Source organism: Aotus nancymaae, unplaced genomic scaffold (genome assembly GCF_030222135.1).
Source record: "Aotus nancymaae isolate 86718 unplaced genomic scaffold, 86718_ANA_hifiasm-v0.15.2.pri h1tg000016l, whole genome shotgun sequence".
NCBI classification, from domain to species: Eukaryota; Metazoa; Chordata; class Mammalia; order Primates; family Aotidae; genus Aotus; species Aotus nancymaae.
In genome coordinates this window covers 58179589-58192642 of record NW_026988428.1, presented here as the reverse complement: position 1 = coordinate 58192642, position 13054 = coordinate 58179589, and the positions used below count along the sequence as shown (strand labels likewise).

Genomic DNA, 13054 nt, shown 5'->3' with positions numbered 1-13054 from the left:
TTTCATGGAGTATGTTGTATTTTCTATATCTGTGGATTCATATATTTAATTAGCTGTGAACATTCTCAGCCATTATCTCTTCAAATATTGCCTCACTTTCATTCTCTTCAGTCTCTTTTTCCAGGATGCTAACTATATATGCCTGATAATGTTCTCATCCTACCCTTTATATATCTTAACCTGCTTTCATATTTTTCTCTATCCTTTTGTCTTCTGCTTCATTTCAATTAATTATTAAAACTTTCCTTTGAAGATGTTAATTAGCTGTGTCTGGTTTACTGTCTTAAATCCACCTACTTATTCAATAATTATTTTTCATTCCTAGGAATTCTTTACTAAATCTATCTGGCCATAATTTTTAAAGTGATAGGGTCTTGCTATGTTGCCCAGGTTCAAGCAATCCCCCTGCCTTAGCCTCCCAAGTATCTGGGTCTACAGGGGTGTACCACCATGCCAAGCTCTCTGACCATTTTGGATGGGTTCTTCTTCCTTACCCTTTTTATAAAATTTATCTTTCATTTCTTTAAACATTTCATCATAGTTATTTTATATTTTTAGTTGATAATTACAATATTTGTTGTTTTTGGTGACTCATGCATAGTAACTTGTTTCCTTGTCTTATTAGTGATTTAAAAAATATTTGAGTTCATATTTCTTTGAATTTAATCTGCAGTGTATCAACTATAAAATTGTTTTTGGTCTTTTTTTCTGAGTGGAAAGGTTTTTCTTGATCACAACCATAAATTCTGGACAAAATATAAAAAACAACTATGTGTAGGCACTGGAGAGTGACCAAAAGCAGACAGAAACCTGGGGTGGTGGAGGTGTGTGTACTAGGAAAAAGAGAGTGGGATGAGGTGGGTTTCTGATTTCTATGGCCTTTTGCCTGAGAGCACCTGTAAATTGGTGTCAGCAAGGTGGTGAAAACTCAGATAGAAATGACAGTGCGGTAGTGGTAAAGATCTGAACCTGAACTTGCCTAGTGAGTCACTTTTACTAGCACCAGTGATTGTCTGGCTCTTTGAAGGTGATTGAGAACTGGTAGTAGTTAAGGTCAGCTCAGCCACTACTAAATAATTGACCTCAACTGGTAGAGATGCCTGTTCATATTCTGAGAAAGGTACTTTGCAGATTCTTTGACTTTCATGAGAACTGTAATGGACAAGCTAGGACACAATGCTTCACAAACTGACTTTTAATAACACTGGGTTCAAAGAGGTTCAGGAGGCAGGGTCAAGAGGATAAAGAAAAGGAAGTTATTAGATGGAGAAAGAGAAACCCAGAAGAAAAAGTTATGATTATTTTTCTTTGGCTGGATTAGGACTTAAAGCTTTCAAAATATAAGGACAAATCCTCCTGAAATCATTGTCAGATGGATATGTTTCTCTTTGAAAGGCTATGTGTAACTCTTTTAGTTGTTTTCCCCCTTAGTTTCATTAGTACCCATACTCTGAAGATAATTGCTTCACAAGATGATGGCTTCTTGAAGTGATTTATAAAAAGATTAATATGTCAGAAACAGCATTCTCTTTGTAGTCATGTGATAACCATATTTTGAAAAGGTAGTTAATAGTTATATTAAAGCATTTGATCAGGGTGATAGCATTCATCAAAAAAATTTAAATATATGGATTCATTCAGTATTTTTAGTAGTACTTCAAAGTTAATGTTTATGTTATAATTTATATTTGTATATAGGTTAATTGTATCTTTCATGGAAAAATAAGTGGGAATATTTTGAATACCTAAGAGCAAGCAGAATTCTAACTTTGAGTGAAGCCAGTTTTGGAAATATTGGCAGCAACAAACCTATGCATGATTGAAAAACTTACATATGGGATTAAGCACACTTTTAATATTTAAGCCAAAATATGTGTTAGTCAAGAATATTATTGAAATTAGACAGGTCTAAAAAGAGGAGATAATGCTAAATTTATTTGTTTAAATTTACAAACCATTAAAAACTTGCCATATATGCACCTATGCAACAATCCTGCATGATCTGCACATGTACCACAGAACCTAAAGTAAAATTAAAAAAAAAAGAAAGTTAATAGCTTAAAGAAAGGTTTTTAGACTTTGTAAAACAAAAGAGTTAACAGTGTTTTAAACAAAAAGTTATAAAAAGATTTTATTAGTTAAAAAAATAAATCACACATTTCAAATGGCAAACAAATATGCCCTTAACTCTTCTTGTCATCATAGACAGGCAAAATGTGAGTGTAGCCATGAATGAATGTGGTGTTGCATCTGTTTTGCATTTATAAGTTAGAAAACATTTTGGCAGAAAGTTTTGCAATGAAAATACTTCCTTCTTTGCAGGATTTGAATTATTTATGGCCTTGTTCAGGAGTATCTATAGGACCTTTCAGATATATGGTGGGTAACTAGACATTTGTAGAACCTTGTATTTGTTGTTAAGTTATTCTGGGTTATGAGACAAATTCATTACCATGCAAACATGAATTAACATCCTTGGGATCGATTTATTTGGGCAACTTGAGTGTTAGCTAAGTTAAAAAAATGTACCTATTACTAAATGGCAAGATATTACATTTTAAAAATAATGTGTTATTTGGGCAACTTGAGTGTTAGCTAAGTTAAAAAAATGTACCTATTACTAAATGGCAAGATATTACATTTTAAAAATAATGTGTTCTAAGACTATAGTGAATGAATGGAACAAAACCACTTAGTACTAGTATTTAGCTTGTAATGATAAAATAATTTGTAAACTTCTAAAAAATACATGCTTAACACTTAAAACTTTCAAACTACAGTGTATAAATTATGATACATGTCAGAGGGCACTAGTGAAGGATGATAAGCCAACTCTAGTCACGAAACAGAAGCAAACAAACAAAAAACCACAGAAATACAAGGAACTTGTGGGAGCTGCCCCATTTAAGAAATGCAGCACAGTGAGGTTCAGTAACTAGCATAAACACAACTGGCCAAGGATGAGAAAGTCAGGGTTTTTCTTCTCTTCTACTGCTGCTTCTAAATGCAGGTGAAGGAGGGATTGAATTGTGGAGGGGAGAACCCCGCAAGAGCCGAGGCAAGGGTCTGAGGCCTCAGTCTGTTTTCATATAAATATTGACTTAGAAAAGAATTAGAGATATAGTTACTTAGTTATTCCTACATATAATCATAAATAACATAGCTATACGCATGTAATCATAAAAATATATGTATATACAATCATGTATTCTTTAATTTTTCTAATAAGTCTCAGGTCATGAAGTATGGAACTGAAGTGGCATTGGGAAAGAGGTGACCTTAAGGCAAGATGCTCTAAGCCTCTGTCACGCCCACATAAGCGCTGCTGGAGGGCGCCTCAGCTCTGCGGTAGCATCAGTGCTGTGAAAGCACCTGCTGTTCAGCCAGCTAGGAAAGGAGATGTCCAAAATGGCCAAAATGTCTCCTTCCTGGGGGCAGTTAAGAGAAAAGTCCACTCTTCCAAGCTCTTGTGGTAGGCCTGGCAACTGTCAGGGAGGCCCGCAGACATCTGGGGGCTTAATTGTCTCTGTGTGATCCTGTGCTTCAGTGGTTACGCTCCATGTCTACTTTCATGTTCCACTTCAGCACCTGGTTCCTCTCTTTCTTCTAAGATAAGAATTAGTAATAGTAACATAAATTTTAACATCCTTGATATTCTTGACAAGTTTAAAAAAAAGTGCTGATGCATTAGGTTTTCTCCTCCCCTCGGCTTCTTGAAAATCCTGAGCCCCTGTCTCCAAGACATGGAATTTACCTGACCCTATCACTGACTACCATTACCTTACCCTATTTACCCTGCTTCCTGCTTTGTACTTAATAAAAGTCAGTTTCTAGGCACTTGGGGCCACTGCCGGACTCCACACTTTGGTTGGCAGTGGACCCCTGGGCCCAAACTCTCTTTTGTCTATCTCTGTGTCTTGTGTTTTTATTTTCACAGTTTCTTGTCTCCACACCTGTAGAGAGGGACTCACAGGACCCTATAGGGCTGGACCCTATATTGAATGACGAGCCAGGGTTGTGGGGGCCTGTGGTAGATTGGTGGGGTGGAGGGACAGTTCAGGTGAGAAGCCAGAAGATTGCAGCTAAGGGAGAAATTCATATAGTCAAGTAGAGTGAAAATCCCAGCGTTGAGGGATAAAGTTATCTGTGATAAAGTTCTGAAAGTTCTTTTGAAGACAATTTCATGATGCTTATGAACCTAGCCACCATCTTAATCCCCTCTCTATTAAAAGCTTTTAGTAATATCCAGTGTGGATGCCCCATCTTCTCTCTTTCCCCAAATTCATTTTATTTAAATGCACTTCAGAGCCATTTTGTTAGAAATGAACTATATCACTTAGTGGTAAATAGATCAGATATATGTGGTAAACAAACATCAGAAAAATGATATGCTTATTTTTTAATTTATTCCAGATAAGAAATACCACTTCTGGCTTCATAAGGGAAAAGAATACAACTAACATTTTATCAGTTATGTGGCATTTTCTTTGTAGTTTTTGGAATAATGAGAGGCTGGAGACAAAGGAATTATTTGTTTTCTTTTAGAAATCTACTTAAAAATCTGATAGCCATATATTTTATACATTAATTTTTTTTACCCCATGTGTATTCCTAAAATATATGCTATTTAGTATTGCCTATATATGCATCTATATAATGGAATTATATAACATTATTTTTGGACTTGCTTTTTTTAAAGCTCAACTTTATGTTTTTGAGATTTTTAGTGTCATTGCATGCAGCACAGATTTTTCTTTTTTTGGTAGTTATCTATTGTATGAAATTATTTATTTAGTCATAACTCCTTTATCCATGTTACTATTGGTGAAAATTTGTTTTTTTCAGTTGTTGCTATCATAAACAGTGTTACTTTGAACACTCTTGTTTGTATATGCCTTCAGATGCAGGTTTGTAAGATTTCTATAGAGCATATATATGTCTAGAAATATAAATGGTGAGTGGAAAGGTATGCCTATGTTCAACTTTTAAATGTCACATTTTTTTTCCAAATTGCTTGCTCTAATTTCTACTCCCTGTGGCAGTGAGTGAAAATTTGCATTGATTCAAAACCTTAATAACATTTAATATTCTTCCTACCTTATTTTTTACCAATTTGTTGGATATGTAGTAAGATTTTAATTTGGCTTGAATTTTTTTCTGATTACAAATGAAATTGAACATTTTATCAGATTATAAAAGATATTAGTGTTTCTTCAGGCTTATTCATGAGTTATTTTGCATTTTTCTGTTTGGTTGTCTTTTTCTTATTGATTCTTAGACATTCCTTATAAATTTCTGATAGTAAGCCTTTGTAGCAAATATCTTTTCTTAGTTTGTAACTTGTGTGTTAAGGGGATGCTATTAGTATTTGTGGCTTCTTTGTTTGAATGAGGAAAAAGGCCTCTGTTGGCTGCCCAGGCTGTTCTCTTGTGCAAACATACCATGACTTCTGGGCAGTTGTGTCACTGTATGTGGCTTCAACAGTGGAACATAGACCACATTTCAGAACTGATTTTGTGTGCTGCCATCCTTTTTTTTTTTTTTTAAGACAGAGTCTCACTCTGTCACCCAGGCTTGAGTGCAGTGGCATGATCTTGGCTTACTGCAGCCTCTGCCGCCTGGGTGCAAGCAGTTCTCCTGTCTCAGCCTCCCAAACGCTGGGATTACAGGTGCGTGCCACCATGCCCTGCTAATTTTTGTATTTTTTGTAGAGACGGGGTTTCGCCATGTTGACCAGGCTGGTCTTGAACTCCTGACCTCAGATGATTTGCCCACCTCGGCCTCCTAGAGTGTTGGGATTACAGGCCTGAGCCACCGTTGCTGGATGCTACCACCTTTTTTTATAATATGCTTGTACAAAAATGCACAAACATAGCAGTGGCCTTGTGACTCTTCTGTCTCTTTATATTGTCCTTGGGTGGATGGAAGTCCTTACTTTTAATGTCGATAAACTTATTGGTCTTTTATATTTTGTCCTTATTGTTTAGTCTGGCTTAAATAATTTTTTTCTACTCTCCTATTCATGAGTATCATCACCCATATATTCTAAAAGTTTTATAGCTTTGCTTATCACATTTGAGACTTTAATTCATGTGGTGACTTTTTATGTGAAGGAGAGATTATGTCGTTTTTCCCCCAAAAGACAACTAATTATCCTAACATCGTTTAATAATTCATCCTTTCCTTACCTCAGTATGTTTTGGTGTTGAGTTTCTAGGTATGGCAGAAATCAGGAAGGCATTATGGAAATTAATGGTGTTTGTGAAATACTTCGGTGTACAATACTGCTTTCTAATTTTAGATACTATAAAAATGGAATTATAGAATTATGAGATGTTAAAGCTGGAATAGACATCGATGAAAGCCAGTTAGCATTTCTGTAAAAAAATATTGGGGTGTCTGCTACATCTCTATTATTGTACCATTCATGTATACTTGCAGAGCAGAGTATGTGGCATATATAAGAGAATACAAGTTCAGCCTAGTGGAACAGAAGGAGGGAGCCAAGTCTTTGGTCTTGTAGATCTGAGTCCTAATCTTGGCTTTGCTCTTGAGCTGTCATCTCCACCATAACATTTGAGCTCTCTAATTTGCAAAAGAAAAATGTTTTGCAAAATGGTTTGGAAATTAGTGATCATATTTATAAATACAGAGAGCAGTACTCCTCATGCAATCAGTGATTGACAGATCATAGTTACTATTTGATTGGAAAGATAAGACTAATATATATGACATACTTATGAATCATCTTGCAAACTAGAGGATAATTTAAAATTACAATTGGAATTCTTAGAAGAATCTCCCATTGGGGAAATATAGCTTTAATGAAGAAATAAAACTTGAAGATGCATTCAAAGGATGAATTTCAGTTAATTTCTGTAGACTGAAGCCAGGTAGGAAGGATGGATTTCAGTTATGTTTCTGCACATGGACAGCAGTAGAGTGTCTTAAACAACAAAAACCTAGAAAATGCATAAGAAAACAATTCATTTTTTTGACTGTTGACATTTGTGAAAATAAATAATAATATACTTTATTTTTAACAAAGATAAAATAGACCAAAGGTCCATCTTTATATTTATCCCTATTTGGTTGTAAATTCTGGTCCTTATGTTGTAAAAATTAACTGCCTTACTGGTGGGTGGGAGAACCTGGCTTATCAGTGGTACACATGAAAAGGACCTGGAATTATTGTTTACTGTAAACCCAATAAAAGTCAGAGGGGAACCTTGACTGCCACAGGAGCTACTAAAATTGTAGGATGCATTTCTGCAAGTTTAGTATTTATTCTGTAAGTTTAGTATTTATTTTTTAGAGCAGGTTATCTTGGCCTTTTTCAGAATATGACATTTTTGATAATTTTCTAGGACATATGTACCTGGGGAATATTTCCAAATCTGTCTTTCATCTCCTATTAGTCAACTGTTTATTGCTCCTAGTTATTTTAATGTTTATGTTAACTATCAAAAATAGCATTACTGATTTTAAATGTCACTTCAATCATTCATCAATTAATAATTATTTAGCACCATCTATATTTTAAGCATAATGCTTAAAGATGACCCTATAATGGTGAGCAAGACAGAAATGGGCTGACTCTCTTGGAGCTTATAATCATGTTGCATATATTTATATGAAATTATAAAATTGTAATGGGCTGTGATACAGTCTATTGGTAGAGTTCTTTAAACTTTTTTTTTAAAGAAAGTTAGAGGGCTTTTTAAAACACACAATCCTTGTCCTCAGAAAGTTTTACTCTATAGGTCTGGACAAAGGAAAGCTTTTTTCTTTTTTTTTTTTTAAACTCCCCAGATGATTCAGCCAAATTTGGGAAACACTGATCATGAGTGGTTAAAGTGGGCAAAATCATGACATGGTCTAAATGAATTAACTAGGGATGGAATAGATTCATGTTTTTCAGATGATTTCTTCTCATAGACCAAAGGTCAATCTTTATATTTATCCCTATTTGGTTGTGAATTCCGGTCCTTAGGTTATAAAAGTTAACTGCCCTACTGGTGGGTGGGAGAACCTGGCTTATCAGTGGTACACATGAAAAGGACTTGGAATTATTGTTTACTATAAACCCAATAAAAGTCAGAGGGGAACCTTGACTGCCACAGGAGCTACTAAAATTGTAGGATGCATTTCTGTAAGTTTAGTATCAGAAAGAAGGAGGTAATAGTCCCCTGTACACTGCCCTCATTGGGATGCATCTAGACTCATGTGGATAGTTTCTAGGATCACAGGTGAGGGGATGCTGGCACTTGGGTGTATGAAGGATGCTAAACTCCTGCTAAATATCTACGTGAAGAAGCACTGGAGAGAAATCAGCTTGTTCATCTCAGAAAAAGAAAACAGTCTGTATAGTCCCGAAAGAAGGAACTGGGAACAAAGAGTGAGAGTTAATTGGAAAGCCAATATCATTTATTCATTGACTCATTTATTTATTTAACAAATATTTATTTAGCATCTATTGCACCTCATTCTAGTAGATGCCAAGGATATAATGATAAACAAGATGGATTTCTGACTTGATGAGCTTAAAATTTATTCTGACACTCAAGACAATTAGGCAAGGAGATAAAAGAAAATGTGATAAGTACTGGGAAAGGGAAGGTATTTTACCTCCATATAAACACATTTCCAATATGCTGTCAGAATGATGGTTAATGGTAAATACATTGGCCCTGGAAGTATTCAAGAAGAGGCTGTTGGGGATATTGTAGAAGTTGTTCCAGGATTTTGGCATTAAAAGTCAAACAGGATTCCAACTACCATTAAAATCCTGTTTGACTTTTAATGCCAATGATCATATATGTCTTATAACAGATTCATACTCCTTGTATCTTTCTCCTCCTCCTATCCTTTTTTTCCTTCCATTCTCTTCAAATTCAATCCCAATTCTTTAAGTCTTCAGGATTAAATTTGTGATTTTCACAGACATTTTTGTATAAGGACTGCCTTTGTGATTTTCACAGACATTTTTGTATAAGGAATAGGACAAATTTTTAGAACTAAAGTCACTCCTAATTATTATGTTTTTATCTGGGCTATCAGATAATTGAGGATAGATATTAGTGTTTACATAAATACACTGTCATCTGGTTTATAGCTTCAGTTCCCATTCATCTTGATGGCTGGTCCACACAGGTGGGGACTCAATGGCATTCATAGGAGTCTGTATTTTTGTGGGAATGTACACATACAAGGAATGAATAGAATGTAGTGTCATTTGTAATTTTTACATTATGTAATTTGTATGTGCTCTAAATAAGACTATGATTTTTTTTAATCATTATATTCGAGTTCTTAACATGTCTTGACCAATTAGAAAAGCTGACCTTTCCCTCACAGCACTTTTAGTTACTTCTTATGTCGTGATATTCTCACAACTATTGGAGACTTTCAGATTGAATGTTACAGTTGGACATTGTGGAAGTTGGACATTGTAGAAGTCTGGGTTTGCTTTCTCTTGAGCCAATGTGACTTCCTGTTTCTAATAAATCAGTTTTTAGAGACTCTAAAAAGGAATTTCTTGCATGCCTGGCAGCTCTTGTAAAACCACATTTTAGTAAACCAGTGTGAATGAAGGATATATTTTAAAAAATCGAAGTAGAAACTGTACTCCTTGACCAAATCAGCATTTTGTTTTGCGGAAATTGGATCCCACAGAGAAATCTGTTGATTTAGGAAGTGTCTGCTTCCAGTAACTAGATAAATGAAGAACCGAAAGTTTTATTTTGATTAGGATAACCATTGCAGTTCAACTCCTGTGCTGGAGTTGATGCATGCTAGGGAATCTGGTTAATACTTTTCATTTTCTTTTTTTTTTTAATTGCAAGATTGCAGTTTGGGAGTCTCCCTTTAAATGAATTCAAATAAATACATGTAATTAATTCACATACATTCTCACAATATTCTGGAAAAATTCCTGGGTATTCCCACCATGTAACCAATGGAGAAATAAGTTAGTAAGTCTGGTATTCAAAGAGATCTTTCTCTTTGAACAAGAGATTCATGTCTCCTGGCTCTCAGTTCAGATTCAGCTTCTCTATCTTGAAATTGCCCTACAAATTGGCTTCTCATAAATATTTTAAGAGAGATTAAACATATTGTTGTAACTACAAAGACAATTTATTCATTTGACTTAGATTTGTTGAACACTTGTTGTGTGTCAGGCACTCTTCTAGAAGTGCAGAGATTATGTGAAGACACAGAAGATTCTTGATTTTATTTGTCCATTAGATGGAAACTGCCAGAATTTGTACCAGGCACTTTAAAAATATCAAGTCATGGCTGGGCGCGGTGGCTCACACCTGTAATCCCAGCACTTTGGGAGGCTAAGGTGGGTGGATCACCTGAGGTCAGGAGTTTAAGACCAGCCTGGCCAACATGATGAAACCCTGTCTCTATTTAAAAAACACAAAAAATTGCTGGGCATGGTGGCGAGCACCTGTAATTCCATCTACTTGGGAGGCTGAGGCAGGAGAATCACTTGAACCCAAGAGGCAGAGGTTGTAGTGAGCCAAGATTGTGCCACTGCACTCCAGCCTGGGCAACAAGAGCAAAACTATGTCTCGAAAAAAAAAAAAATCAAGTCATTTAATCTTCCTAACAATGCAGTGAGGTAGGAATTTTTATCCTTATTGTTTAGGTATAAAGAAAGAGACATGAAGTCATCTAGCTAGGAAGCGGCCAAGCCAGAGATTGAATGCAGGATAGGTAGTATAACCACCTACTCTATGGGCACTCCAGAAGCCTGATCTCATGAGCTTACACATTCCCTGTAAAACATACATACATACAGGAAAAAAAAAAAGACAGGAAAATAAAAACTATGGGTAATCTGACCACTCTTAATATTTTGCTATCTGTGTTCCATTCCTGTATGTATGTGTAGAAGTGTGTGTGTGTCTGTGTATGTGTTTAAGCATGTATGTATCTATTGATGGATTACCACTACATTCACAACATACTATAAACATTTTGCAGGCCAGTGCATTTTGTTTAATGTAGCTTTAAAGAGCTCTACAGTGTTTCATGTCGTGAGATATCTAACTAGTTTCCTACCACTTAATAATGTTTCCTATGTTTCAATTTCATAAACCTGGCTTTATATCTTTACAACCAAATATTTTTACAGACCTGTGATTGTTAAAAAGTTACTTAATGAAGAATGGTATTAAAACTTTTGGTAAATATTTATACAATATCCATGTACAGTCTATGATTTATGAATATGAGAAGGATGTTAACAATGTAAACATGCTTTTCCTTCTAGGTTAGTGGATGACAGATGTGTGGTGCACCCAGAGGCCGGGGACCTTGCCAACCCTCCCAAGAAGTTCAGAGGTAAGAAATACATATTTTTTTAATGTCTGAGCTAAGAGGGCGGATTATTTTTGTGTCTCAAAGTAAGTAATGTCAAAACTTTATTCAATGTGAAACTTTCAGATATAAATATGTTCACTGAAAATTCAACAATCTTTCCATTGTTTTTCCTTTACATATTAAGGGATTTATATGAGAGAATAGTTTTAATTTTTGTTTTGCTGGACAATGGTCTATCTGTTAAAAGGAAATTTCAGTAATTAACTGTGAAAGGCTACTTTTCAAACCAGTAAATGCAGCTGAACAATATTTATTTATATGCTTATCTGACAGCTGTATTATAAATGTTATAGTGTTTCATTGTTATCTTTTAAATTTATCTTTGTAAACTCTTCAGGAGTGTGGCAATGATGTGTTAGCTTACTTTTTAAAATAGCAGTTTTGATGGTGTGTAATAACTGACAGTTGTCTTAGAATTCCTAAGCATAATTTTAGAAATAGCTTGATAATTTCTTCAAATGAGAAATTGAACCTAGTAAGAGACTGATGATAACTCAACTCCTACAAAAGAATGATTAATGGAATCTTTAGAGAATCACAGAAAGCTAAAACTCGTCATTAAAAGCTTGTCCAAATCAATTTCATAATTTATACATACTTATAATAATACTAAAAATACTTTTAAAATGGCATTTATTTTGAACAGTGTATACGCATTCATTCTCATAATAGTGAAAAACAGCCTTTTTAAAGGATTAAAAACTGGAGAGAGATGGAGGGATTCTTCAGAGCCACAAGCCCAAATCAAGATTGCTGCTTACTGAATGGAAAAGGGAAACAGTTAGCATTGGATTAATGTTGACTGTGTTTTACGCTCTGTGATGGGCATTTTATATACAATATCTCTCATGGGAATATTTTATTTATTTCATTTTCCCTAGACTCAGATCCTTGCAGAGAAACTGACATGCACAAAAAAAATGTCCTTTGAGTTATATTGGTCACTTTATAAGAGAGCTAGACTTCTCCCCAAGTAGAGAAATTCGCATAAGACAGACTGTGGAACACAAACTACCACTGGAAACACCTGCAGAACTACTCAGCAGGGATACTTCCCTAACCCTGGGCAAGTGAGGTCTTCTTGCAGTAAACAGTTTCCACTGAGGATGGACTTAGAATGAAGCTACTGTGAAGGTGACACGTAGGCTACTAATATTCAGGAACAACCTGCCAGAGACAATGCAGGAAGTGTGTGTGAGATGATTCAAAGATAAGAGGGTAGAGAAACCCTAATGGAAGGACAGATAGTATGAATAAAGGTAGATTCTGAAAAGTATGAGCTAGCACATTATGTAAAGATGAAGTGAGAATTAGTGCTCTGGAGGAGAGATCTGAGGAAACCACCCAGAATGCAGCACAGAGAGATACAAAGAATGAAAATTTGGATGAGTCACAAAAAGCTTGGAGGACAGGCTGAGAAGTTCCTGCAGTGTCTCGCTGAATTCTAGAAGGAAAGGGTAGGGAGACTGGAATAGAGGCACTATGTGAAGGAATGTGGGTGAGAATTTACTAAACTGAAGGAAAACACTCTTCCCCAGGTGGAAGAGGCACACTGAGTTCAGAGTAGCGATGGTAAATACAACCACATCCACCACTAGACACTCTTTGGTGAACTGTAGCGCATTGAAGAGAAAAGTTCTAAAAGCAAACTGGGACAACA

General features: G+C 35.4%; 1 protein-coding gene across 2 annotated transcripts in view; it reads left to right on the top strand.

Annotated features, from left to right (window-relative positions):
• The window catches only part of ITPR2 (inositol 1,4,5-trisphosphate receptor type 2), a 508028-nt gene that overhangs the window by 33396 nt on the left and 461578 nt on the right, over positions 1–13054 (top strand). For both annotated transcript variants that reach the window (XM_012457176.2, XM_064377368.1), the window contains exon 2: positions 11285–11355. In XM_012457176.2, the coding sequence (XP_012312599.2) occupies positions 11285–11355 (71 nt within the window). The remainder of the gene's footprint in view (positions 1–11284; positions 11356–13054) is intronic.